This window comes from Eptatretus burgeri, chromosome 1 (genome assembly GCF_056783735.1).
Source record: "Eptatretus burgeri isolate ZD-2024b chromosome 1, Ebu_testis_v1, whole genome shotgun sequence".
NCBI lineage: Eukaryota > Metazoa > Chordata > Myxini > Myxiniformes > Myxinidae > Eptatretus > Eptatretus burgeri.
Window position 1 is genome coordinate 128,448,115 of NC_140961.1, and position 25,968 is coordinate 128,474,082.

Genomic DNA, 25,968 nt, shown 5'->3' on the forward strand with positions numbered 1-25,968 from the left:
GGTCACCTGGTCCGATGAGTCCCGTTTTATTTTAGATCACGTGGATTGCCGTGAACGTGTGCACCCTTTACCTGGGGAAGTGATGGCACCAGGATGCCCTGTGGGAAGACGACAAGCCGGTGGAGGGAGTGTGATGCTCTGGGCAATATTCTGCTGGGAAACCCTGTGTCCGGCCATTCATGTGGACGTCAATTTGACACGTGTCACCTACCTAAACATCGTTGCAGACCAGGTACACCCCTTCATAGCAATGTTATTCCCTGATGGCGGTGGCCTCTTTCAGCAGGATAATGCGCCCTGTCACACTGCACACATTGTACGGAAATGGTTTGAGGAACATGATGAAGTGTTCATGGTGTTGCCCTGGCCTCCAAATTCTCCACATCTCAATCTGATTGAGCATCTGTGGGATGTGCTGGACCGACAAGTCCGATCCATGGCGGCTCCACCTCTCAACTTACAGGAATTGAAGGATCTGCTGCTAATGTTTTGGTGCCAGATACCACAGGACACCTTCAGGGGTCTTATTGAGTCCATGCCTCAGCGAGTCGGTGCTGCTTTGGCGGCACACGGGGGACCAACAGCATATTAGGCAGGTGGTCATCATGTTTTGGCTCATCGGTGGATATATGTACATGTGTGTATATATGTGTATATATGTATATATGTGTATATATGTATATATATATATATATATATATATATATATATATATATATATATATATATATATATGTATATATATATATATATATTTGACACCTCCAAAACTCCTCCAGCCAAGGAAGCTGCATAAAGCAACCAAAGAAGGCGTTGTTTCAAAGAAACAGCACTTTGCTGTTTCAAATCCTTCCCAAAGTTCCCCAACAGCTACAAAGCTATATCAAGTCTGCCACCCAGATGATTGTTCCCACTTACGCAAACCATTCAACCAGAAGGCACGTGATGTGATCAGTGGGTAAATCAAAACATGTGGAGTGTGACTAGCACTCCCCAGATCACCATTGGACATAGTCCTACACCAAAGCGTCACCTTCAACACAGAGGCCATGGCCCTGCGACTGTCAAACAGACAAAGATTACATGATCAACATCAGCTAAACATCAACCGGAGCCGAATATCTAGATTTCGGTCTAATTTTCCCTCATCAGGATGGCATACCAATAAATATTTAACCAATGATGACCACATTCATTGTTTATACATCAAACGTACCTCCTGTCTCTTATGGTGAGCATCACAGTGGATTATGTCTGACGCAGTAAAACCTATGTATATGCAGGGTGTCCCAAAAAAATGTACTCACTCTTTAAATGATAACAAATGCGTTGTTTATTGACTTAGAAACAAGATTAATGGTTAAATTTATAAATGGATAAATGCATGTTTACAAATGTTCAAACTGACGACCATCACGTTCCAAACACAGCCGATAACGCGGACCAATGGATTCAACAGCGTAACGAATCATTTCATTTGGGACCGCAAGACATTGTCTTTCAATTTCCTCTTTCAGCTCATCAACTGTTGCTAGTTTTGAGCCGTAAACCTTATCTTTGAAATATCCCCATAAAAAGAAGTTTATTGGAGTGAGGTCTCGGGAACGCGCAGGGAATTCAACACTACCTCTTCGCCCAATCAATCTGTTTGGAAAAGTTGCTTCGAGATAGGCCCTTACATCACGGTGGTAGTGGGGAGGTACTCCATCTTGCTGAAAGTAAATCTCTTCGTCACCAAATATCTCTTCGACACATGGACCGACGGATTCCTGCAGCAAGTTTAAGTAAACATCCCCAGTGACAGTTTGGTCAAAAAAGAATGGCCCGAGGATGCCCAATGCTGATATCCCACACCACAAAGTAACCCCTGGTAAGTTTAAATGGTGTTCCATAGTAACATGCAGATTTTCAGGAGCCCAGTACGTGCAATTGTCGGTTAATTGAGCCATTTTACTTGAAGCTGGCCTCATCGCTCCAAACAATTTTGGATGGAAATGCTGCATCTTCTTCGCATTTGCCCAGGTACCACTCACAAAATTCAGCTCTCCGGTCAGGATCGTCTTCATTTAGAGCGTGGATTAATTTTGGAATGTAACTTTTCCAATTAATTCACTTCAAAATGCGATGGGCGCTTGATTTTGGGATTCCTGTCTCACGAGCCATTTGTCGAACAGATTTCCGTGGGATCGGTGGAGGGTTTCCAGCAATTGATTTTCCTTTGCGGGGGTGGTTGATGACCGTGGTCTTCCTGAACGCTCCTTATGGATGTCATGCACAGTTCCATCTGTTTCAAACTTATCTCCGATGCGAGCAATGGTGTGTCGCATTGGTGGATCTTTGTGAAAATGTCTTCTAAATTGTCTTTGCACTTCCATGATGTTTTCGTGCTTCCAGTAGCACTTTATGGTAAATTTTCTTTCTTCAAAACCTAGTCATACTTCTGCCATTATTAGGTTCAATTTGATCTGAAAAGAAATGAAAAATTCAATGAGTTATGAGGAGCCAAAATGTGAGTTCATTTTTTTGGGACACCCTGTATATATGTATATATATATATATATATATATATATATATATATATATATATATATATATATATATATATATATATTTATATATATATATATATATACATATATATATATATATATACATACATCTATACATGTATATGTATATATATATATATATATATATATGTATATATATATATATATATATATGTATATATATATATATATATATATATATATATATATATATATATATATATATATATATATATATATATATATATACACATACACATGAGGTCCGTCGAAAAAGTAACGGGACTGACTTCACAGAAATTTTATTCCGAAAAATATATTGAAATCACAGCTTGTCCCCTTCAAAATAGTTTCCCTCGAGTCTCATCTCACACACTTGTCCATCCTCTTCTTCCATGCTTCGATGCACCCCGGGAAGGCTTCTTCTGGAATCCTCTGGAGCTCCATCATCATGGCCCTTTTGATGGCCTCCACATCAGGAAATTGGGTCCACTTGATCACCCCCTTGAGCTTTGGGAATAGGAAAATATCACAAGGGGCCAAGTCTGGCAAATACGGGGGTTGCTCCAGAGTTGGCACATTCCTCTCTGCCAGAAACTGTCGGATGCTCAGGGCACTGCGAGCAGGGGCATGGTGGAGCACCCAGACGTTGTTCTCCAACAGATCCCTCCTCTTGTCCCAGATTGCTCTCATGAGGCGCCAGAGGATCTCCTTGTGCATGTATTGATTCACTGTTTGACCCTGTGGTGGAAACTCGAAGTGGACGATGCCCTTGATGTCAAAAAACGCAATGAGCATGACCTTGACCTTCGACTTCGACATCCTTGCTTTCTTTGGGCTTGGTGATGCCAGACTTTTCAACTGACGACTCTGCTGTTTATTCTTGGGATCGTATTCGAATATCCATGATTCTTCACCAGTAATGACTCTCCCGAGCAGGTCTGGAACATCCTCGAGACGCTCGATAATATCTTGAAAGACAGTGACTCTTTGCTGTTTCTGGTCTTCGGACAACAGCTTGGGGACCATCTAAGCACACACCTTGCGCATTTCGAGATTTGCAGTGATGATGCTCCAGACAGTGTCCTTGTTGATGGAAAGTTCCTCAGCAATCATCCGCACCGCGAGTCGATGATCTGCGTGCACCATCTGCTTCACACGCTCGATGTTGTCCGATTTTCTGCTAGTTGAAGGTCTTCCAGACCATGGATCATCTTCAACCGCCTCCCGTCCCTCTTTGAACCTCTTGTGCTATTCAAATGCACGTGTACGTGACATTGTTTCTTCTCCGTAGACTTTCTGCAGCATTGCGAATGATTCGGAAGGTGTTTTGCCAAGCTTGGCAAGAAACTTCAGATTGGCTCTTTGCTCACGACTCATAGCGCGACGACTCAGACAAGACAACGTGTAAAGCACGACCTGTGACACGGATGTCCACTCCAGGATGCAGCTCCAAACGTCAATCATCGATGAACTCTGCTCCAGCCAATGGGAGCTTGAGGTGAAGATGATGAGCTGACCAATGGGCGTTCGGATTAACCGTGACATCATTATGGTTGAACCAATCAGTGTCTACCTTATAGAGACTTGCGTATGGAAGCACGTGCCTTCACTTCCTCCTTCAGTTGCTGCGATCTTCCCCTGAAGAGTGCAGCACGAAAAATCTTCGGTCACTATTATGTCATCTTTGTTTGTATCCATATTGAACTTTTCTAGTTCCAAACATCTGTTTACATATGTGTATGTGTGTGTGCATATATATATATATATATATATATATATATATATATATATATATATATATATATATATACATACATAAATATATACATAAATATATACATATATATATATATATATATATATATATTATATATTGTTACGGGCCGGGGGGTCGGCCGCCAACTGACCGTTCTGAACGGAGCCGCAAGTCGAGTAGGCCCGACCGATCGCCCGAAATATAGATCGCCGCCCGGATAACTCCGAGCGACGGGTCCTTGTACAAGAACCGAAATATGCCAATCAGCAGATCACGTGGGGTAGGGTCGATTGCCAATCTTCAATTTACCTAAATACCCACGTGATCCAATTACCGGGGTATTCCACCCTCGACGGAACTCGTACGGAACAAACCACCGATGCGAGCTTGTCTGTGCGCGATTCCGAGCGGCGTAATCGCCGAGAACCGTCGGTCCAAATGTCCCCCTATTACGACAAACCAACGGCTTTCTAACTCCCAACACAAAATGTTCAGTCAATGAGGGAATGGACGCAACGAGCAGATTTACATTCACACAAGGACATTTATTATAATGAAACACGTATGCAATTAAATAAGGCAAAACACGTATGCAATTATACAAGCAACAAAAGCACGACAAAAGAACTACAACCATCTACTTATTATGTACAGTCACTTACACTTAACAGCAGTTCCTACTTATTTGACGGGCCCACGGACACACGTACGCGCACGCACGCACGCACGCACGCACGCACGCACACACACACACACACACACACACACACACACACACACACACACACACACACACACACGCTGGATACTAATCTTTGTTGTGATGGCTATTCAATAGGGAAAGAAGAAAAAAAGGATTCCTGGGAATGTGGGAATACCCAGTGTTGCAAGTTTGCGTTTGCAGTTTCGCCACGTGTGCCCATGTACACATACAAAATTGCAGAAACTCCACACTATGGGTAGTGTGCCTCATTTTTATAAAGTATAGATCTGGAAGAAATGAAATGAGTCATGGACGTAGCTTCTGTACAATCTTTATGGAGACAAGCTTTTAGTCCAAATAAACCTTATTCTTGGTCTTCTTCAATGGGAGCAAACTTTATAATATATACAGAGCTGAGATTTGTAAAGGAGCTATAACACAGAATGGATTAGGATGCAACGAAGCATCCTGATCCATTCCTGATCCAGTGTGTTTTTAACCAAGTCCATGCTCCCTCCCGTGAGGGGGGGGGGGGGATAATAATGATAATAAATATTTGGATTTTCTTCTTATATTGATAAATCAGTATGGTGTTCACTCAGGCATAATGGGCTGAATGGCCTCCACCTGCGTCTGTTTTCCTTGTTTTCCTTGATGCTCATGGAAGAACTAGTACACTGAACGGATCAGGACATAACAGGACAAAATGAACAGCAGAGGAGGGGGGAGGGGGGGCACCAACAGAAAAGCTGAAGGCTAAGATAGAGGGAGAATTTGGACAAATAATGGGGATGGGGAGGAATGGGGGGCAGGAAAGGATGCATGGGGTGGGAAAAGTGGATGCAGAAGGAAACTCTCAGGAGGAAAACTGGAAATATGGAAGGAGAGGGATCAGGGTGGTGTTAATGAGGGTAGAAAGCATCATGGTTCTGGATTGGAGACAATCTGAGATGGTGGTGAACAGCTGTCTTGAAGACCTGGAGGGAAAAATGAGATTGAAGAGAATGTGGAAGTTGGTTCGATCCTCAGTTGGGGAAAAAAGGGGAATGAATGAGTGGAGGTGAGCAGTGATTCTGAATTTTGGTAGCTTAACCAGAAAGGGGTTGGTGGTGAACCATGTGTGCCCTGCAGAAACCTTGGGGGGGGGAGGAGTGGGGAGGCTCGGAAAGAGCAGAGGAAAGACGAGAAAGAAAAGAAAGTAGGTGGTAAAAGTCAGAGAGACTTCCGACATATCTGCAATGGCGAAATGATAGGCCTATAGAGAGCTTCATCATGGGAGATTCCAATAATCTTGAAGGCCTTGATTTCCACAGTGTCGAGCTGGGCAAGATGTGAGGGATGGTCAGGTCAGGTCAGGTATGGGAGAATGCGCCGGAGCAGCGCGTCACTGCGTCCACTTTCCACTGGTAATCCAGGGGCCGATATCTGGCCATCCCCCAGGCAGATGCCTGACCCATCCCCATCTCCTTGAGATGCTGATCAACCTGCTGCAACCACGAGGGAGGGGAGCCCACCCAAAGGGAAGAGCAGTACTCCATCAAGCTGCGGATGAAAGCCTTGCAGGTGGATAGTTCAGGTGTGCCAAAAAATGCCATTGCATGATGGAGGATGCCCAGTTGATTGATGGCTTAGGCAGCCAACGTTGAAATGTGTTTTCCCAAAGAAACGTCATGGCTGAGAGTGAGACCCATGAATTTGAATGACAACCTCCTCAAGAGTCAGGTCAGGTCAGGTATGGGAGCATGTGCCAGAACAGCGTGTCGCTGCGTCCACTTTCCACCGGTACTCCAGGGACCTCCATCTGGCCTTCCCCCAGGCAGATGCCAGGTCCATCCCCATCTCCTTGAGATGCTGGTCAACCTGCTCCAACCACGAGGCACGTGGTCGGCCCATTGGCCTCCTCCACTCACGAGACTCCCTCGCTGAGAGAATCTGGTGAGCAGGATCAGCGTCAGGAAAACGAGCCACATGTCCATATAGCCGCAACTGACGCTCACGGACCATGCAGGTAACAAATCTCATCCGAGTCTCTCTCAGCAACCACTCGTTGGACACAAAATCTGACCAGCGATAGCCAAGGATTCTCCGAAGAGACCTGGAACCAAAGGAATTAAGTCTCCATCTCAGATCCTTGGTCAGAGTCCAAGTCTCGCATCCATAGAGCGAGACTGGAAGCACCAAGGACGTGAAGACTCACACTTTCGTCCTCCTGCACAGGTACCGGCAGCGCCACACCCCATGATCCAGTGAATCCATGACTCCCCAGGCCCGACCCAGACATCTACTGACCTCTGACTCACAGCCAGCAGAGACATGAATATCACTGTCAAGGTAAGTGAATCTCTCCACGACCTCAACATCCTCACCACAAACAGGTACAGACAGGACAGCAGGATCCAGAATGTCATTGAAAGCCTGGATCTTAGTTTTGACCCAAGAAACCTGTAATCCCAGCGGCTCCGACTCCTCATTCAGCACCTCGAGGGCCCCCAAAAGGATATCTAAAATCTCCGCAAAGATGACTGCATCATCTGCGAAATCAAGGTCCGAGATCTTGACATTCCCAAACGATGCACCGCAGCTTGATCTTTCCGACATCCTCCCTAAAATCCAGTCCATACAAGTGCTGAAAAGTGTGGGGGCCAGTACACACCCCTGACGAACTCCAGTATGACCTGGAAATAAGTCAGAGATGGTACCACCACACTTCACAGCACTCTCAGTACCAGAGTAGAGTTCAGGCATCAGATCGATCAGTTTTGGTGGCACCCCACGAAGACCAAGAATCATCCAGAGAGCATCCCGATTCACTGAATCGAACGCTTTACAGAGATCAACATAGGCTGCAAGCAGCCCCTGCCGAAACTCTCGTCTGCGTTCGGTGAGGACACGAAGAGCAAGGATACGGTCAATCGTTGACCTCTTTGGTGTAAAGCCTGACTGCTCTGGACGCTGGTGCTCAAGCAGATGGTGGCGAACCCTATCAAGAATTATCCGAGCAAAGACCTTGCCCGGCACTGAGAGCAGCGTCACCCCTCGGTAGTTGTTGCAGTCTTGGCGATAACCCTTCCCTTTCCAGAGAGGGACAACAAGGCCCCTCTTCCAATCAGTTGGGATGATGCCTGTGTTCCAGGCAGAGCATAAAACTGCATGCAACGACACGAGTGCAGCATTTCCACCAGCCTTGAGAAGTTCAGCATGGATGCCACAGATCTCTGGAGCTTTACGCTGTTTCAACCAGTTCACCGCAGCCCGTGTTTCCACAAGCGAAGGTGGACCACAATTGATTGGAGGGTCAGCAACAGGGATTGTAACACCATTGACCTCCAACTCGACAGCTGGTGGATCAGCCTGGTACAACCGCTCAAAGTAACCGGCCCAGCGGGCCTTCACTTCAGACTCCTCTGTTAAGAGCCTACCACTCTCTGCTCTAACTGCAGTGCTCCGAGGGATGGGCTTGGATGAACGCAATGCGCAAATTCCCCGGAAAGCGGGACGAGAATCACCTGTCCACAGGTGATGCTCTACCCCCTCACAGATTCCTCGCACAGAGGCCTCCTTGTCCACCCTTCGTGCACGTACAGTTTTACGCCTCAGCTCCCTGAACAGTTCAGCTCTGCCATTCAGCCTGGCCCTGTGACCCTGGTCAATGGTATCCAGTGTCCCTTGAGAGACAAAATTCTTCTTTGTCCTGCGGTGAGTTCCAAGACCTCCACCGGCAACATCAAGGACGGTGGTCTTGAAGGTAATCCACAACTCTTCAGGACCCCCCAAAGCACCCAGACACCCCAAATGTTCACTCAGCCTGTTCGCAAACTCCTCAGCTACTCTCTCATCCTTGAGCTTGCCAACATCCAGCCTAGGCTGGGATGGTACCATTCTCCAGGATTTAAGGTGCAGCTTTAGAGTTGCTACAAGCCGGTGGTCAGTATTGAGGAACTGAGCCCTCCGGTAGACCCTGCAGTTCTGGATCAACCTCCAGCGACCGTCAACGAGGACATGGTCAATCTCCTTTGCTACACCGCCAGCGTTGGAATCCAAGTCCAGCGATGAGCTTGTGTGCGCTGAAACCATGACCCGGCCACCCAAGTCCATGACTTCTTGCAAAGTCAAGGAACCTAGTGCTATTCTGATTCATAGTTCCTGACCCATGGGGACCAACACACCTCTCATAACCGTCCCTATCAGTTCCAGTCGATGCATTGAAATCCCCCAAGACTAGAAGTGTATCTCGTCTGGGGCACTGATCAACCACAGACTCGAGCGTGGCGTAGAATGTGTCCCTCACGGTGAGGTCACTCGCCTCAGTCGGAGCATAGACAGAGACCAGGGAAATGACACCTAAGGAGTGACAAATCCTTTGTCTCATAATACGCTCGTTGACCGGTGTTACCTCAATTATCATTGGGGTCAGCTTATTGGACACAGCTACAGCAACTCCTTGAGTATGGTAACCATCAGAGCGACCAGACCAATAGTAGGTGTAACCACCCACCATTATCTCGCCGCAATCCGGTCTCCGAACCTCAGAGAGTGCTGCAATCCCGATGTCCAAACCCTTGAGCTCAGATGATAACAGAGACAGGTGATCATCCTCTCTTAAGGATAGGACATTCTGGGCACCCACCCATAGGGACCGCCTCAGGTTAACCCAAGGAAACCGCCGTCTGGTGGACGACACCTCAGCACCACTCCGACACACTCTCCCGCAATCTGACCCATGGAGGTTACCCCGTGGTTTCCCTACTTTCATCAAAGATTGGGGGTGCCGAAGGCTTTTTCCCAATCCTGTCATCCGGTGAGCTGCTCTGCGAAGGGAAGCTGCACAGGAGGTACTCCCACGGAGTGGGTTTTCAGATTTTTTTGCATTTGTGTGTTTTGTGGAATGAAGGGTTTTACAGTGGCCGGAGTGCAAATCCTGCCACCAACCTCTTAATAAAAAAGTAACCCAACTGCAGGAGGACGTCCGCAGACACTGTTGGGCACTAGATATGGATGGCCGTTGGCTCACAAGGAGCTCCTCCACCCTTTGACGGGTTTTGTTTTTAATCCTGCTGGATGTCCATATCCAAATACCCTCCTCACCAGAAAACCTGGTGGGGGAGACGGTTTAGTCGCCGACAACCCGACCATGGAACAGGTTAGTACAGGTTTACATGGTACCTGTAGCAGGTCACAGATCTGACCTGACCTGACCTAACCTTAACAGCCTCAAGAGTATTGTTGAGAAAGTCAATAGGAGCGTTTGCCAAATGGTCCTTTTGGAGAGAGATTGTGAGAGTGAGATTTGTCAGGATTGAAAAACATATTCCAAGTGTTTGACCAACTTGTGATTTTTTTTTAAGGTCTGAAGAGATGGAAGAGGCTGCAACTTGCCTGTCTGAAGGATGCGTGATATCACGGTACAGGGTTGAGTAATCAGTAAATAGATAAAGAGGAATTTCCAGAGAGTGAGAAAGATCATTAATGAAGAGCAGGAATAGGACTGGGCCAAGAACACTGTTTTTCGGCACTCCAGCCTTGACAGGGAGAGATGAAAGGATTCCGTTGAGAGCCACACATTGGCTATGAGAGTGGAGTAAGTCATTAATCCTTGTGTGGAGTTAGCCTTGGAAGTCATAGGCAGAGAGATTGGAGAGTAAGGAAGGATGCCACACTATCAAAAGCACGATATATGTCCAGAGATAGCCCTGATCTGATGTTTGACATTGAGGGCTTCCATCCATTGATGTATGAGTAGAAGCAGCATGTTCAACGTAGAGTGACCTGGTCTGAAACCAAATTGGTGATCTGAGATGAGGCTGTTGGAAAAAAAGAATGATTTCCTTTCAATTGCGATGATGGATTCCATGATCTTACTGATGATAGGAAGTAAGCTGAAAGGTCTGTAGTTAACAGGATCAGTCTTTGCACCATTTTATTTAATGCAGTGATGTTGGCTGATTTCCAAGCAGATGGAAGATGACCTAGGATAATAATAGGGTGAAAAGCACAGAGAGAGGATGTGCAAGAGTAGTAGAGCATGTTTTTAGGACACATGAGCTGATGTGGTCTGTTCCAGTTGCAGAGTCAGAGTCAAGGGTTCAGAGAACCATCTCCATCTTCTCAAGTGCAAAAGTCACAGAGTTTAGGAGCAGTTGGGTACAACAGGGCAGCAGAGTGGGTAACAAGATTGAGGGGTTGAGGACTCAGTATTTGGAAGCATACACATAATTGAGGCATTCGACATTCTCATGAGCAGAGTCAGCTGTGGTGCCATTTAAAAAGAGGGGAGGGATGGAAGGACAGCATACATCATAGACAGACTTAACAAGGTACCATCAGGATTTTTGCAAATCTGGAGGGAAGAATGAGATTGACGAGAATGTGGAAGTTGACTCTGCAGGTGGGAAAAAGAGGAACAAATGAATGGAGGGAGCAATGATTCTGGATTTTGGGAGTTTCACCAGAAGGAGGTTGTTGGCAGACATTGTGCACCTTGCAGAACCTGCTGGAGACACAGCATAGAAAACTGCTTGGAAAAGAGGTGTGAACTGCTTGGAAAAGGTGGTTTGGGCAGGTGTGAAAAGGTGTGAAAGATTGAGGATGGGAACCCAGTGAAGTCCTGTCATGGTACACCCAGCATTTGCATTTTTCTACAATGTTGATTCAACTGTGGCAGTGCGAGAAACAGGGTTTGCCCAAGTATACTTGCTTGGGCCAACTTAGCCTTTAATAGGCCAAAGCATGCCCTGACAAATTTCACACTGAAGGGAATTCTCCATATTTCGCACCAAGTATTTCTCATCCTCACCTAGACCAAGGTCCTCACTACAATCGGGAGAACAACAGAGTGACTTATTCAAAGTCTGCAGGAAGGGAAAAGAAGAGCGGGGAGAAAGCTACCCCCAACCCTCCTCCACCTCACCAGCCAACTCCAATACAGCCAAAAGTCGACCATCTTAATTTTGCTGGCTTGCCCAATGTACAAGATAAACAATAATGCATGTTCTCTTGAAAGGAAATTCAACTCCTGAGGAGGCCTTTAGGTTAATCATAGTATGCGCTATGATTGCCAACTTATTGTACACCGCTCCTTCCCAATTCCATATCCAGGCAATGCATGACGTCAGGAAGAGAGTACACAGTTTTTACTCCGTTTGTTCGTTTTTTTGTTTGTTTGTCCGGGTGATATCGCAACCATTCTTTGAGCTAGGAAGCTGAAATTTGGGGACAAAAGTGAAGATATTCTTTGGCAAAAACGATATTTTTTATTTATTTATTCATCACTTAATTAATAGTGATATATTAAATTATTATTTATTCTCTTTTTCATCTGGGTAATATCTCAGGCACCTTTTGAGCTAGGAAACTGATATTTGGACATGACAATGAACATGTAATTTGGCTATAAAGGGTATTTTTGATTTATTTATTAATCAATTTATCAATTAGTTATTCATTTTTCGATGAATTAATTTTCAAAATGTTACAGATTCGGATGAAACAGTGGTCGTTTTGGTATGCCATTAGCCAACTGATTAAGAAATTAATTATTATACAATTATTATTTATTTATTTTAGTTATGCAACTTATCAAACTAATCAATTTGTACACCGATCCTCCCAATTCCATCTACATTTGCTGCACTGCTGGAGGATTTGTTATTTAATTCTTTGGCACGGGGCGATGTACTTTGAATGTACCTCTACTTGTGGTTATTTCCTTTTTCAGCTTGATGAAGCCTTTGGGGAACATTCCATCCCTCCTCTTCTCTCTACTAAATCTCGTAGATCAAACATGTAGTGGGACCCTAAGCACTTTTTGCCCAGTAGGGAGTTAATATGAAGGCAAAATCGTCCCTTTCCGTCCTGGAAGTTACAATATGATGAGCACGAAGGACATCCAATAAAGATACTCCTCTGCACTTATAAATCAATTAACATGTTGCGAACATTATAATGGCAAGCACCTCATACTCAATTATTGTAAAAGGATATTTGGCACATCTTGTCCCTGCACAAAGTCTGCACCCATTGCTCTTAATACCTAGCAATGCTCTCTAACCTGCGTGGAGTGTGATAGTGGTAGACGGGTTTCAAATGTATTCATTCGGAATTTGTTTTAGAGTTTTGTAATTTATGAGAAATAATATTTTGTAATAAATAATTTTTATTATGTGGAGCTTTGGGAGTGTGGGGGGTATCGTTGTTTGGGGGTTGACTTAATGCAGGTGAGACGTTCACACTTAACAAGACCTACGTTTATATGAATCAAAACATATCAATCAGAACTCAAGTGACTTTCTCATAATTAGTGCACCCTGAGTCTGGATATGGATATTATAAAGATAGATTACAAGTCGGGATTGTATTGAATAAAGTCAGTGACAATGAACTGTATTACCTCTTCACTGTAGCTCTCTGCAAAGCTTCCACCAAACATGGCTGCCATCCAGTCACAGCTCGAGATGAGAATTGCTTTGTGTGCACAAACATATCCGTCTTCCAGGCAGAAGGTCACATCTATGAAAAGCACAACAGAGGTATTTAAAATAAAATAACAACAGTGAATTACATTATATTTTGGAAATGTCTGTTCACTTGTATTTACAACTAGTTGAAGTACCCGGCGTTGCCCGGGGAAATTTGTGGTGTTGACAACAAATCACTACAACCTTAACATACAAACTTTACAAAACATTACTCAATACTCCTGGATAAAACCCAGGCAGTGTATAAGCAACATACCTACTCGAGGCCTGAGCGTGAAGGTGTTCTAATAAACCTGTGTGAAGCAATGCTTTTAATAAGAGGTACACGTGTAAACGCTATGATAATTAAATTTGTGGTGTTGACAACAAATCACTACAACCTTAACATATGATCTTCACAAAACATGTTACTCGTTGCTCCTGGATAAAACCCTGGCAGTTTATAAACACAAGATCCGATCGAGACCTGAAGGCCAATTATCTGGTTTTATCTGTGTTGGGGAATTATTCCTCTTTTAGACAAGTGGCTTTTGCTTCAGTCTGACTAGGTCAAAGTGTTTGTTTTTTTGCCTCTCTACTTAATATTTTATTAAAAGAGTTAAGGCCTAAGACCTAGTGGTTAATGTTGTATTTCTTTGCCACTTCTGGACTTTTGTTTAATTCTTTGCTAGTTCAGGGTGACTGGTCTGATAAGACTGTACTTTTGCCTATATGCTATCAGAAAACCCTGTCCACACTCAAAATGTATATATATATATATATATATATATATATATATATATATATATATATATATATAGATAGATAGATAGATATATATATATATATATATATATATATATATATATATATATATATATATATATATATATATATATATGAGGGAGAGGTTCATTGAGGGAGTAAAAGTGTACGAGAGTGGGAATAAACTGGTGGATATAATTAGAAATAAATTGTTCTCAGAAAAGAACTGTTTGTGGACATTGCTTTCTCGGTGTCTGTGATTTATAACAGGATTTTAAAACCGAATCGGCTAAACGTTAAACCCTCGCAAGTCAAATAAGATTCCACAACAACCTGAAGAATTCTACGATCACTACGAGGAGCCGGAGAAAAAATCCACATCAGTTGGTGCCGTGACTCGGATCGCTGGATTCAGAGTTCAGAGTGCTAACCAGAGTGCTAAAGAAGAAGCGGACGAGACACACCAATCCAAAATTCTGAATTGATTTTATATGTCGACGGTTCGTCATCACGCACACCTGATGGATGCCTATTAACAGGCTACGCCGTTTGCTCTGATCACAAAGTAATCGAAGGCGGGAGATTGGCTGAGAGCTGCTCCGCGCAGCAAGCAGAACTGTTCACCCTCACTCGTGCATGCCACTTAGCGAAAGGCCAAATAGTGACAATTTACACTGATTCCTGCTATGCCTTTGGTGCTGTACACAAATTTGGAGCCCTCTGGCGCTAGAGGGGTTTTATAACATCATCAGGTGCGTGGGTGAGGAATGGAGCATGGATTGCGAATCTGCTGGAAGCGATACTTCTGCCTCACCAAATTGCAGTGGTTAAATGTGATGCCCACACCGGAGGATCTGATGACGTCTCATGGGTAAATGCAAGAGCAGATGTAGCTGCAAAAACTGCAGCCAACACTGAAACTCTTGATATCACAATGTGTATTGAGACAAGGGGCGACGCCAACCATTGACGATGTAAATACTTTGCAGACAGCTGTTAGTGCTAAAGAAAGAGATTTGTGGATATTGGCTGGATGTGAATTTGAAAATGAATCCAAATTATGGAGATCATCTGATGGTCGTGTGGTGGCACCAAGAGCCCTGTTACCTTGGCTCGCACGATTGGCACATGGGGCCGGGCATACCAGCAAGGGGGGCATGAGTACTTCAATTGAGAGACAGTGGTTTGCCCCGGGGTTTAGTCCAATTGCAGAACAGTATTGTAGGACCTGTCACATTTGCCAAAAACATAACCCAGCAAGGGGGGTGCAGATGGCCCCAGGGGGTCATCCAATTCCATTCGGACCTTTTGTTCATATCCAGATGGATTTTGTTCAGTTACCAAAATGCTGTGGTTTTGAATTTGCTTTAGTCATCTTCGATTTGTTCACCAAGTGGGTTGAGGCTTACCCTTGTAGGAAAGCAGATGCCATTACTGTGGTTAAACTGTTGATGAAGGATTTCTTCTGTAGGTTTGGAATACCTTGTCAGATCTCCAGTGACCAAGGTACTCATTTCACAGCCGAAGTGGTGAAAGAGATGTGTCGGGTATTGCAAATCAAGCAACATTTTGACTGCCCGTACTGTCCGCAATCTGCGGGGGCAGTAGAGAGGCAGAATGGATTTCTGAAGAATAAACTGGCAAAGATTTGTGAACAAACTGGATTAAAATGGCCAGATGCTCTGCCCATTGCTCTCATGACTATGAGATCTACCGCAAATCAAAACACTGGCTTATCTCCGCATGAGATTCTGATGGGAAGACCAATGAGATTACCGAACTCACCTCTATTGACTGTAAAAGAAATGAATGTGCAGCAAATGGACGACACGTTGCTTGCGTTCTGTGTCTCTCTGAATCATGCTGTAAGGACTTTTTATGCGCAGGTGAAGGAAGCCCTGCCAGAACCAGCCATGTCTGATTATCACAACTTCAAACCAGGAAACTTTATTTATGTGAAGATTTACAAAAGGAAGAACTCTCTTCAAGCACGTTGGTGTGGGCTGTTTTTAATACTGCTAACTACCCATACGGCTGTGAAGTGTAAAGGAAGAGCAACATGGATCCATGCCACATACTGCAAACTGGCACACGGCCAAAAAGAACCTGGGGAGAACATTGCTTCATGATAACTTTAATGATTCTTTCCATTGCAGGATTATTTGTACGACTAAATGCAGATTGTACTATGTGTACTTGGTCTCTTAAACCGATAAGTACCGTCTGTGATCAACGTTATTTGCATGTTCTTTGGCGATGGGCCTGTCACACTGCCCACCAAACTAAGCCAATGTTGGTTGGGGTGTTGGTGCATTCAGACATACCGTGGAGTAGTTATATGTGTTGATGTCATGTGGAAGAGCCATAAGGATCTTGGAAACACCAGAGAGCCTTGCTTTGTAAATAGAAATACTGGTAAATTCGAAATGACAATTTTGAATGTAAAATATATTCTGAACGGGGGTGCATTTAGTAAACTGGCTATTGCCAGCATTACGAGACAAAATTAATAAAACAGGCTTTGTTCGGGATATTAAAATGATGAAAAGTGGGGAATTGCCTCTAATTGCTCAGCCCAGCAAGCTGAGGTCTTGATTTGTAGCCTCCTTGCAATCCATGTTTAAGAATTGACAAAGTTCTTGCTTCACAAGCAGCTGTTAGTACTGCGAGAAGAGATGTATGGGTACTGAAACCCCCCCATTCAATTCATACACATATCCGGGAGGGGGTGGTGGGGGTGGGGGGGGAGAGTAATGCCCCCAGCCCTAAACGGTTTTCCTTTTCTTATTTTCTTTTTGTAGTTTGCACTCCACAAGGAGTTCCACAAATGTGAGACTTCGTTCTGTGATCGAGTACCGTCATCATAAAAACCTCGCATCTCTCAAGTGTGTGTGTGTGTGTGTGTGTGTGTGTGTGTGTGTGTATTTCACACTCGGCACAGTTGGGAGGGTGGGGGCTACTGTGTTGGAATGCGCATTCCGTGCTCGGTGACGTGAGAAAAAAGTTTCCAAAATTTCGTCACCATTGTACTTAAAATGTGATTGAAATGTAGAAATGTGATTTGGAATAATTTTAAAGTGATTTGTAAAGTAGTTGTGTATGATTTTGGTACCTTGTGATGAATGAGGATTTATAACCTTCCATCGGCACTCCGATAGAGAGTGATCAGTTAATTACTAACTTGCTATAGGCAATCCTTGTGCCCTCTCAAATTGTACTTATCAAGTGATGACCACACAGATGATTCCCAGATAAATGCGAAGTTTAAAGTCACAACCATCTCCCAAACTCCCTATTGGTGTTTAGCACGTAGAGCGATTCACAGATGATGCACGATCCCTCGGATGGACGTTAAACTAAGCGTGCTGTCTTCATTAATCTGTGAATGTTAAAGTTAATGGATGACATTAGTTGATGGATGTTAAAGACAAATTCCTGCCCAAACTACTGCTGGGAAGGCAATGGCAAACCACCCAGTATTGGTGCTCAGTAACAAGCATCGACCTTATCAGAGGAAGATATCGATTCAAGCAGGCAAAATTCCTTGCATATATGAATGAAATAATGTGAACTTGAATGACAATAATGGAAAGGCTGCAAGATTGCCATGAAATAACTACATCAGTGCAAATACCTTATATAATTATTGATCTCTGAACCAAGTACATCAAGTGAAGAAAAATTTGGGTTAAAATAGTGATTTATGAATGTGATTGGATGGATATGTTGTTGAGACTTGTCCATCTTTCTTTAACATCAGACATCCAAGAACCAGGACAAAGACATGTAGCAAGCTACACACGTTGCAAAATAAAAATGCTTTTTACAGGCAGGGCTGGTGCTTCTCGGACCCACAACCTCCGCATGTTTATTATAACAACATTCTAAAGGCTACAGCCAAACCAAGGTCAGCTTCCCGCACAAGTAGCAGAAAGCAAAAACATCTCTGGTGGCCTTATATGGGCCTCTACTTGTCAGGTTGGTTCAGGAATCAAGTTTAATTGGATTACAATTTTGTTTATTGTCACACTGATAGACCATTAAGCTGTTTAAGAGAAATTGGATAAATAATACACTCCAAAGGTGGATTTTGAACCTAACGGTAATCTGGAGTATAGTGGGGGTTTCAAAAGAGATAGCTACATGCATGGATGGAGTGTTTTGAGCTGCAGTTTGGAGTGCCATTCACTTGGTGACTCAACTTTGACAAATGACTCGACAATTTTTGTACACCTGTTTAAAAGCAGAGGTTTAAACTGTATTTATTTGTTTTGATAAAAGAATTGATTTGTATTTAAAAGGTAAGAGCCAGTGCATAGATGGCTAGAGTAAGTGTGATGGGATATTGCAGCATTTTGCTGTATAAATGAGAGAGAAGTTGATAAGAAATGGAAAATGTCAGAGATTTAAAATGTTGATGGAATTCTGAATTGTGATTGTGAATGAATTATTCTTTTATGAAATAAATTTTGAAATCATTTCATGGAATTAGGAATTGTACTGCTCTCACTGATTAGTAGCTGATACTGGCCTAACTGTAATTTAAGTAAAATTCTTCCATATTTTGTAGAAAGACAAACCAAAAAAAAAGATAAACCAGAATCATGCCTGGTGCAGAAGGCATTAGCATGTGATATGAATGTTAAGTAGTTCAGAGTGTAAGAATTCTATTCTTGAAAATCGTGTAATGACGCCACAAGCAGCAGCAAAATATTACATATTTTATTTGTTTTCTGATTAATTGGACAGGTGCGTGATTTTTGATTTTGTGGCACTTCTTGTATGTTTACTTAAGTAAGTTGAGGTATTTCTAACACTGACTTGACCATCTTTCATCAGTACGGAAATGCTAAGTTAGCTAAAAAAATAAAATAAAAATAAAAATGGCAGCTGCTTTGGAACTGCTTGTGAATGAAAATTAAAGAAGAACAAGCTCACATTCATCATTATTATACAGATGATGGAATATTTTTCTTGACTAGAAGGGATCTTTGGAGGAACGGGGTATGGTGATATTGTGTAGTATAATTATTCCAATTTTTCCTGATTGGAAAAAAGGGGGGATGTGAAAGAAAATTAATTATATTCATGTATTCTCAATTATATTCACTTGTTGAATTGTTGCTGGTACTTTATAAATCTAATTTTTGTACTGTAGTCGAATTGGCTGTCAGTAATGTTCCCTTTTCCCGACAGTCTTTTGACATACATATTGATTGATAAAAGGAATATCTTACTATGAAAAAAGGTCTTGCTTGCTGCATATAAACAGGGTGACCTGGTTGTTAACGCTGAAAAGTTTTGCCATGAGTGTGATATTCTCTCCCTCCCCTCTCACCCAAAGTGGCTACATATTGCAGTTATGAGTTCTTTTGCCTCGTGCTTATCAGCTCATCCCATGGTTGAATTGCCAAATGTCTCACCATCCCATTTTTGTATGTCAAATTGTGTCTAAGAGGGATTATTTCGGGCTTCTGTTTCAGTGAAGTTCATTTGAATGTTTCCGTGAATCATTGAATGTTCCTCCGAACCCTCCGAAGTTCTTCCTCCAAGTGAATCAATGAATACATACGAAAATTAAAGGTTCTCCTTTGGTATGCTGATCCAACTTGTGGAAAATTGAGTTTTCCACCACAATGTCCAGACAGACAATCTTCCAGGATGCTCCAGAAGGGCATGGAACTGCAGTGGAGTGGTCTTTCAGGCAAGTCTAGTAGGCCAAGGCATGTTGATGTAAGGAGGTGGATGGAATTCTGTGGGCCAGAAAGTGAAACAATGACTGCCATTTTTGCAGTTCTGTCACAATTATGGAAGGAGGGGCCATATAGTAAGATTTTGTAAGGCTCATAAGATTGGCAGTACCCTGTAGAATATATGGATATAAGGGTAGATTCCAAAACAGGGTGCAATCAAATCTGGATCCCCAGCAGATTTGAGAAATCATTCATGGCCAAATAAAGAGGGCCATGAGGATGGCAAAATAGTGTTGTACCCTCACCTCTTGGACATGTTGTAACCTGTGCGAAAACTGGTAGTAGTAATTTACAGGTAGATTGTAAAAATATAGGGGAAAATTGTAAGGTGATTGTGGAAACAGGAGTGGGTGCTGCAATAGTGAGCCTTGCTATTCTGGATAAAAGTACAAATGGCTGTGACTACATCACTACATTTGACTATCATAGGTTACTAAAACAGGAAACTAGCTATTGGAGCAACAGTCCCAGTTCTACGTTGTAGCTCTGTTAGGTGACTGAGTTTGAGAAAATGTAAGGTTTATGGGTGGGTGACCAACGTAGCTACTAAAGGCACTGTCACACCTTGACGTTTTAGCCAGCATATGGCAAGGTATCAAAATGTATGTAAAACGCTGGCGTACGCTGAACAATTGATGTTTTTTTTCCAGTTTTGGACACATTCATAACGAGTTGGACGTATGCATAACGTATTAGTAACGGACACAGAACGTTTCGATAACATATAGATAACTTATATCAACCAATGCTGAGCGTGTTTTCGGCATTCACAACCTATGCCCAACGATAGTCTAACTTATGCATAGCGCGCGGCAGCGTATCGCCGACGATCACGTGACGTAGCCTATTAAAAGGCTGCGGCTTGACGATTCAAATCATAACCGCACTAGATATCGAAGTGTCAAGCCGCTGTCACACCTTGACGTTTTAGCCAGCGTATGCGACGTATGAAAAAATTGCCGAATACGCTGGCACATGTCGAATACGTTATGGGTAAGTTTTGTATATGTTAAGAGCACGCTGAAGCACACTGGCATACGTCGTAGTACGCCGAGTATGTCGACAAATGTTCAGCATGTTGAAAATTTTTCGATGTATGCCAGCGTATGACACACGTTCCGCATACACTGGTCATAAGTTGTAGGCACGTTACGCGATCGTTGACACACGTCGACACACGTTACTTGTAAGTTACTCATAAGTTGAAACACGTCGAGGTACTGTTGAGCTTACCCGAAACTTATTTCTAACCTATGAGTAATGTGCTTTGAACCTATGAGTAACGTGCTTTGAACCTACGTGTAACGTATCTCCAACTCATATTGACGTATGTAGATGTATTTGACGTCTTCCGGACGACCACAGAACTTACTGAACGTGTTACTAACTTACAGCTACCGTATAATGGCGTATTGGCAGCGTTTAGAGGAATTGGTATATAAAAATGGGGTTCACACAGGAGGAACCCGTCAGTGTTCCAGACTCCATGGTTTTTTTTGTTTGTTTGTTGCTTTGTTTTTTTCTTCGGCATGACGGTGATGTTGACACTTAAATTTCTAGTGCGGTTATGATTTAAATTGTTGAGCGGCAGCCTATTAATTATATTATATTATAACCGCACTAGAAATCGAAGTGTCAACATCACCGTCATGCCGAAGAAAAAAAAAACAAAAAAAAACAACATGGAGTCTGGAACATTGACGCTAAACATTACCTCGACGTGTTTCGACTTATGAGTAACTTACAAGTGACGTGTGTCGACGTGTGTCAACGATCGCATAACGTGCCTACAACTTATGGCCAGCGTATGCATAACAGTGTATGCAGAACGTGCGAGTCATACGCTGGCATACGTCGAAAAATTTCAAGCATGTTAAAATTTGTCGACGAGCTCGGCGTACTACGACATATGCCAACGTACTACGACGTATGCCAGCGTGCTTTTAACGTATACACAACTTACCCATAACGTATTCGATGTGTGCCAGCGTTTTAGACAAATTTTTCATACGTCGGCATACACTGGCTAAATCGTCAAGGTGTGACAGCCCCTTTAGTGGCACAGATTTGTGGTCCACACTTGATTCACATAGATTTTCTAACAGACAATGACTGCCAAATCAACATGGGTAAAGGGTTCTTGAAGATCTAGTACAACGAGCTGCCAGAAGAGAGGAGGGGGGGGGGGAGATTAACAAGGTGAAGTTGTATTGGTTGAAGATACCGACAGCTGTAATCGTACTGCTCAGCTCCAAGTTGCCTGAGATGGCACGATGAAAAGCAGGACTCATAGGATGTGAACCAAATAGTCTCATGGAGTGATTTGAGGTACAGGTAGTGAAAGACCCTATTGACCACACAAATATAGGAGATAGCAATGGGATTGCTCAATTTAAGTACAACACCACAAACCTCGAGGTGGGAGCTGGGCCCTCTTAAGGCATGGGCACACTGGGCAGTTGCCCAGGGGCCCCACAATTCTAGGAGCCCCATGCTGGCATATTGTTCATGAGAGATCTCTTGGCAGAGGATAATTACTCGACCTATCGCTGGAAGGGCCTGGGATTCAAATCTCTTTTCAAATCATGTTTATAATATAAATAATTTGTGCATAACTGTCTGACAAATGTTATTTCTTATAATGTTGTTAATCTGCAATAATATTGTTTTGTTATAATGTTGTTAATCTGACTTGCAGCTGGGGATTTTAATTGACTAGTTGGTGTGAGGTTGTGTGGTGGTGTTTGCTTTTGTTTTAACGTTTAATGACACTTCGAAGAGGAAAAAACTTCGAAGAAGAAAGAGTGACTGACGTCAAGTAGTCAGTCGTATGACAATGGCTCAAATGAGGAGCCGCGAGGAGGAGTGATGTAAGGGACGCATCGGCCATTTTGGAGTTAATGCCATATAGCACTATATTAACCCTTACCCTATCATCCGAGCCTATTATCATCATATCATTAAAAAATGTCACTTACATCACACCTCCTCGCGGTGCCTCAAATATGTCTGGACGCTATACTGGATTGCAAGCATGGATCCGTCAACTGAATGAGTTCACCATCTATGTCCCCTGTGCTGGACACAGCCTGAACTTGGTGGGAGTAAAAGCGACAGTGTTGTCTACAGATTGTAAAATTATTTGACTTTGGTCAGCGTCTGTATTCCTTTTTCCTCGGCTTCTACACATCGATGGAATGTTCTGGCATCATCTTTAGGAAAAGATCATGTTGTGGTCAAGCGTCTGTCTGACACGAGATGGTCGTCACATTTTGATGCTGTCTATGCTCTGCATGGAGGTTGCGAGAAAATTGAACATGCACTGGATTCTGTATCAGCTGACACTGACCAGAAAGTGAACACAAGGTGAGAGGCAGAAGGATTGAGCAGGAAAATGGAGAAGCTGGAAACGATATTTCTGACAATTTTTTGGAATGGCATTCTCGAAAGAGTGAACAAAACAAGTAAGGTCGTGCAGTCAAAATATGTGGACATACTTGTTGCCATGGATATTATTGAGTCTCTGAAAATGTATCATCAGGAAATTAGAGACAAATTTAGTGACTACTAGACGACCGGTGAACCCGTTGGGTTCCCGTTGTGACAGCGGTTGATGAAAAAATCATTTCAAGAAAAAAAAAGATAGCTCCAGCGAACTATACCGCTGAGGTTGTTTGATTTGATCAAATTCTCCCAAAGAGTACTTGACTGAATCGGGAATTGATTTTTAAATTATTTTTTTCTTTACCCAATCTGAACGAAACTTGATACTGCACACTGCAGGTGAATGGTGAGTAAGGTGGCCCTAAAATTTTTGCACTATTGTGTACCATTTTAGCTGTATTTCAGGAACATACATACATACATATATCTGAACACACATATATATATATGAGGCCCGGCGAGGAGGAGTGATGTAAGCGACATTTTTTAATGAAATGATGATGATAGGCTCGGATGATAGGGGAAGGGTTAAAATAGTGCTATATGGCATTAATTCCAAAATGGCCGATGTGGCCCTAACATCACTCCTCCTCGTGGCGCCTCATATACACACACACACACACACATATATATATATATATATATATATATATATATATATATATATATATATATATGTACATACATATACATATATATGTACATACATATATATACACACATATATATATATATATATATATATATATATATATATATATATATGAGATAAGAGTTTTAGTAATATATAGATGAACTGAAGGTCAGGAGTAGGTGTCCAGATTCGGATTATAGGGATGTGAAGAAATGGAAACGAAAGCGAAGTGTACGTCTGACTGGATATGATGGATCAGAAGGAGAGATACTTCTAAACAAAAGTGAAAAGTTCAAGGTGGAAACATTCCTCCCTGTTCTGGACTCTCTGAACTCTGACCTGACAAAACGTGCAGAAGCTTATTCATGGATTGGAAATCAGTTTTCCCTCCTCTCACGCTGTCTTCCACCTCTCTCACGCTGCCTTCCCCTCCCCTCACACTGCCTTCCCTTCCCCTCCCCCAACTCTGTCCTCCTCCAAAACCCCCTCCACCACCATACAACTCTCCCGAGGTCGAGGAGAGGAAGGGGTGTCAAAAATGTGTGAATTGGACAAATTACTGCATTTTTTTAAAGCAGTTGGAACTGCTGCTCAGATCATTTCCACAATCCATCTCAGGTTAAGAGATTCTCGAGCTTATCGTACGTGTGGAAATTAAATAAAGACACAAACACTGGCATGGCTTTTTCGACGAATGAAGGAAAACGCCCTTCCTTTCCTTCCCTGTTCCTCATGCTTCCCTCCTCCCAAAGACCCTCCCCCGCACCCCCCCTCCACAGACATCCCTTGGGGGTGTCTGCGCATTGTTTAGTCTCACCCGTTTGAACATGCTGTTTTAATGTACCCAATTGTGTTCAATCCTGTACAAATGCCGGTAGAAGGAGACTATTCCCCCTCCCCTCTGCTTTCCCTCAGTCCCCCTATCAAACGCATGTTCAGAACACCCCTCCCCCCAACTACCCCTCTCTCTCCCCCACCCTCCTCACTCCCTCCCCCTCCCGGAGTGTATAACAACGTGTGGTGAAGCCTTGCCCCCCTCACCACACCTTCCTCACTGTTCCCCCCTTCCTTGCTCTCCCCCACTTCCTAGCTTCCATTTCCACACCCCTTTCTCGCTCCCCCACCCCCTCCTTGCTCGCCTGTCTGATTACACTTGCCAGAATTTTTACACCAATGAGTCAAAACATTATGACCACCTGCCTAATATGCTGTTGGTCCTCCGTGTGCCGCTAAAACAGTGCCGACCCGCTGAGGCATGGACTCTGCAAGACCCCTGAAGTTATCCTGTGGTATCTGGCACCAAAACATTAGCAGCAGATCCTTCAAGTCCTGAAAGTTGCGAGGTGGAGCCGCCGTGGATCGAACTTGTCGGTCTAGCACATCCCACAGATGCTCAATCGGATTGAGATCTTTAGAATTTGGAGGCCAGGGCAACACTGTGAACACTTCATCATGTTCCTCAAACCATTCCCGAGCAATTGGTGCAGTGTGGCAGGGCGCATTATCCTGCTGAAAGAGGCCATTGCTATGAAGGGGTGTAGCTGATCTGCAACGATGTTTAGGTCGGTGACACGTGTCAAATTGATGTCCACATGAATGGCCGGACCCAGGGTTTCCCAGCAGAACATTGCCCAGAGCATCACACTCCCTCCACCGGCTTGTCATCTTCCCACAGTGCATCCTGGTGTCATCACTTCCCCAGGTAAATGGCACACACGTACACGGCCATCCACGTGATCTAAAAGAAAATGGGACTCATCGGATCAGGAGACCTTCTTCCACTGCTACGAGGTCCAGTTCCGACGCCAGTGTGCCCATTGTAGGCACTTTCGACGGTGGACAGGGGTCATCATGGGCACTCTGACCGGTCTGCAGCTATGCAGCAGGGTGCGATGCACTGTGGATTGT

The 25,968-nt window shown here is 43.5% G+C and overlaps 1 protein-coding gene across 4 annotated transcripts in view; it reads right to left on the minus strand.

Annotated features, from left to right (window-relative positions):
* LOC147035390 (rho-related BTB domain-containing protein 2-like) overlaps window positions 1–25,968 on the minus strand; it is a 229,596-nt gene that overhangs the window by 61,914 nt on the left and 141,714 nt on the right. For 3 of the 4 annotated variants that reach the window (XM_085897457.1, XM_085897467.1, XM_085897473.1), the window contains one exon: window positions 13,398–13,516. In XM_085897457.1, the coding sequence (XP_085753583.1) occupies window positions 13,398–13,516 (119 nt within the window). Of the gene's footprint in view, window positions 1–1,190; window positions 2,466–13,397; window positions 13,517–25,968 lie in introns of those variants that run through there. The other variant, XM_085897483.1, reaches the window with a different exon arrangement.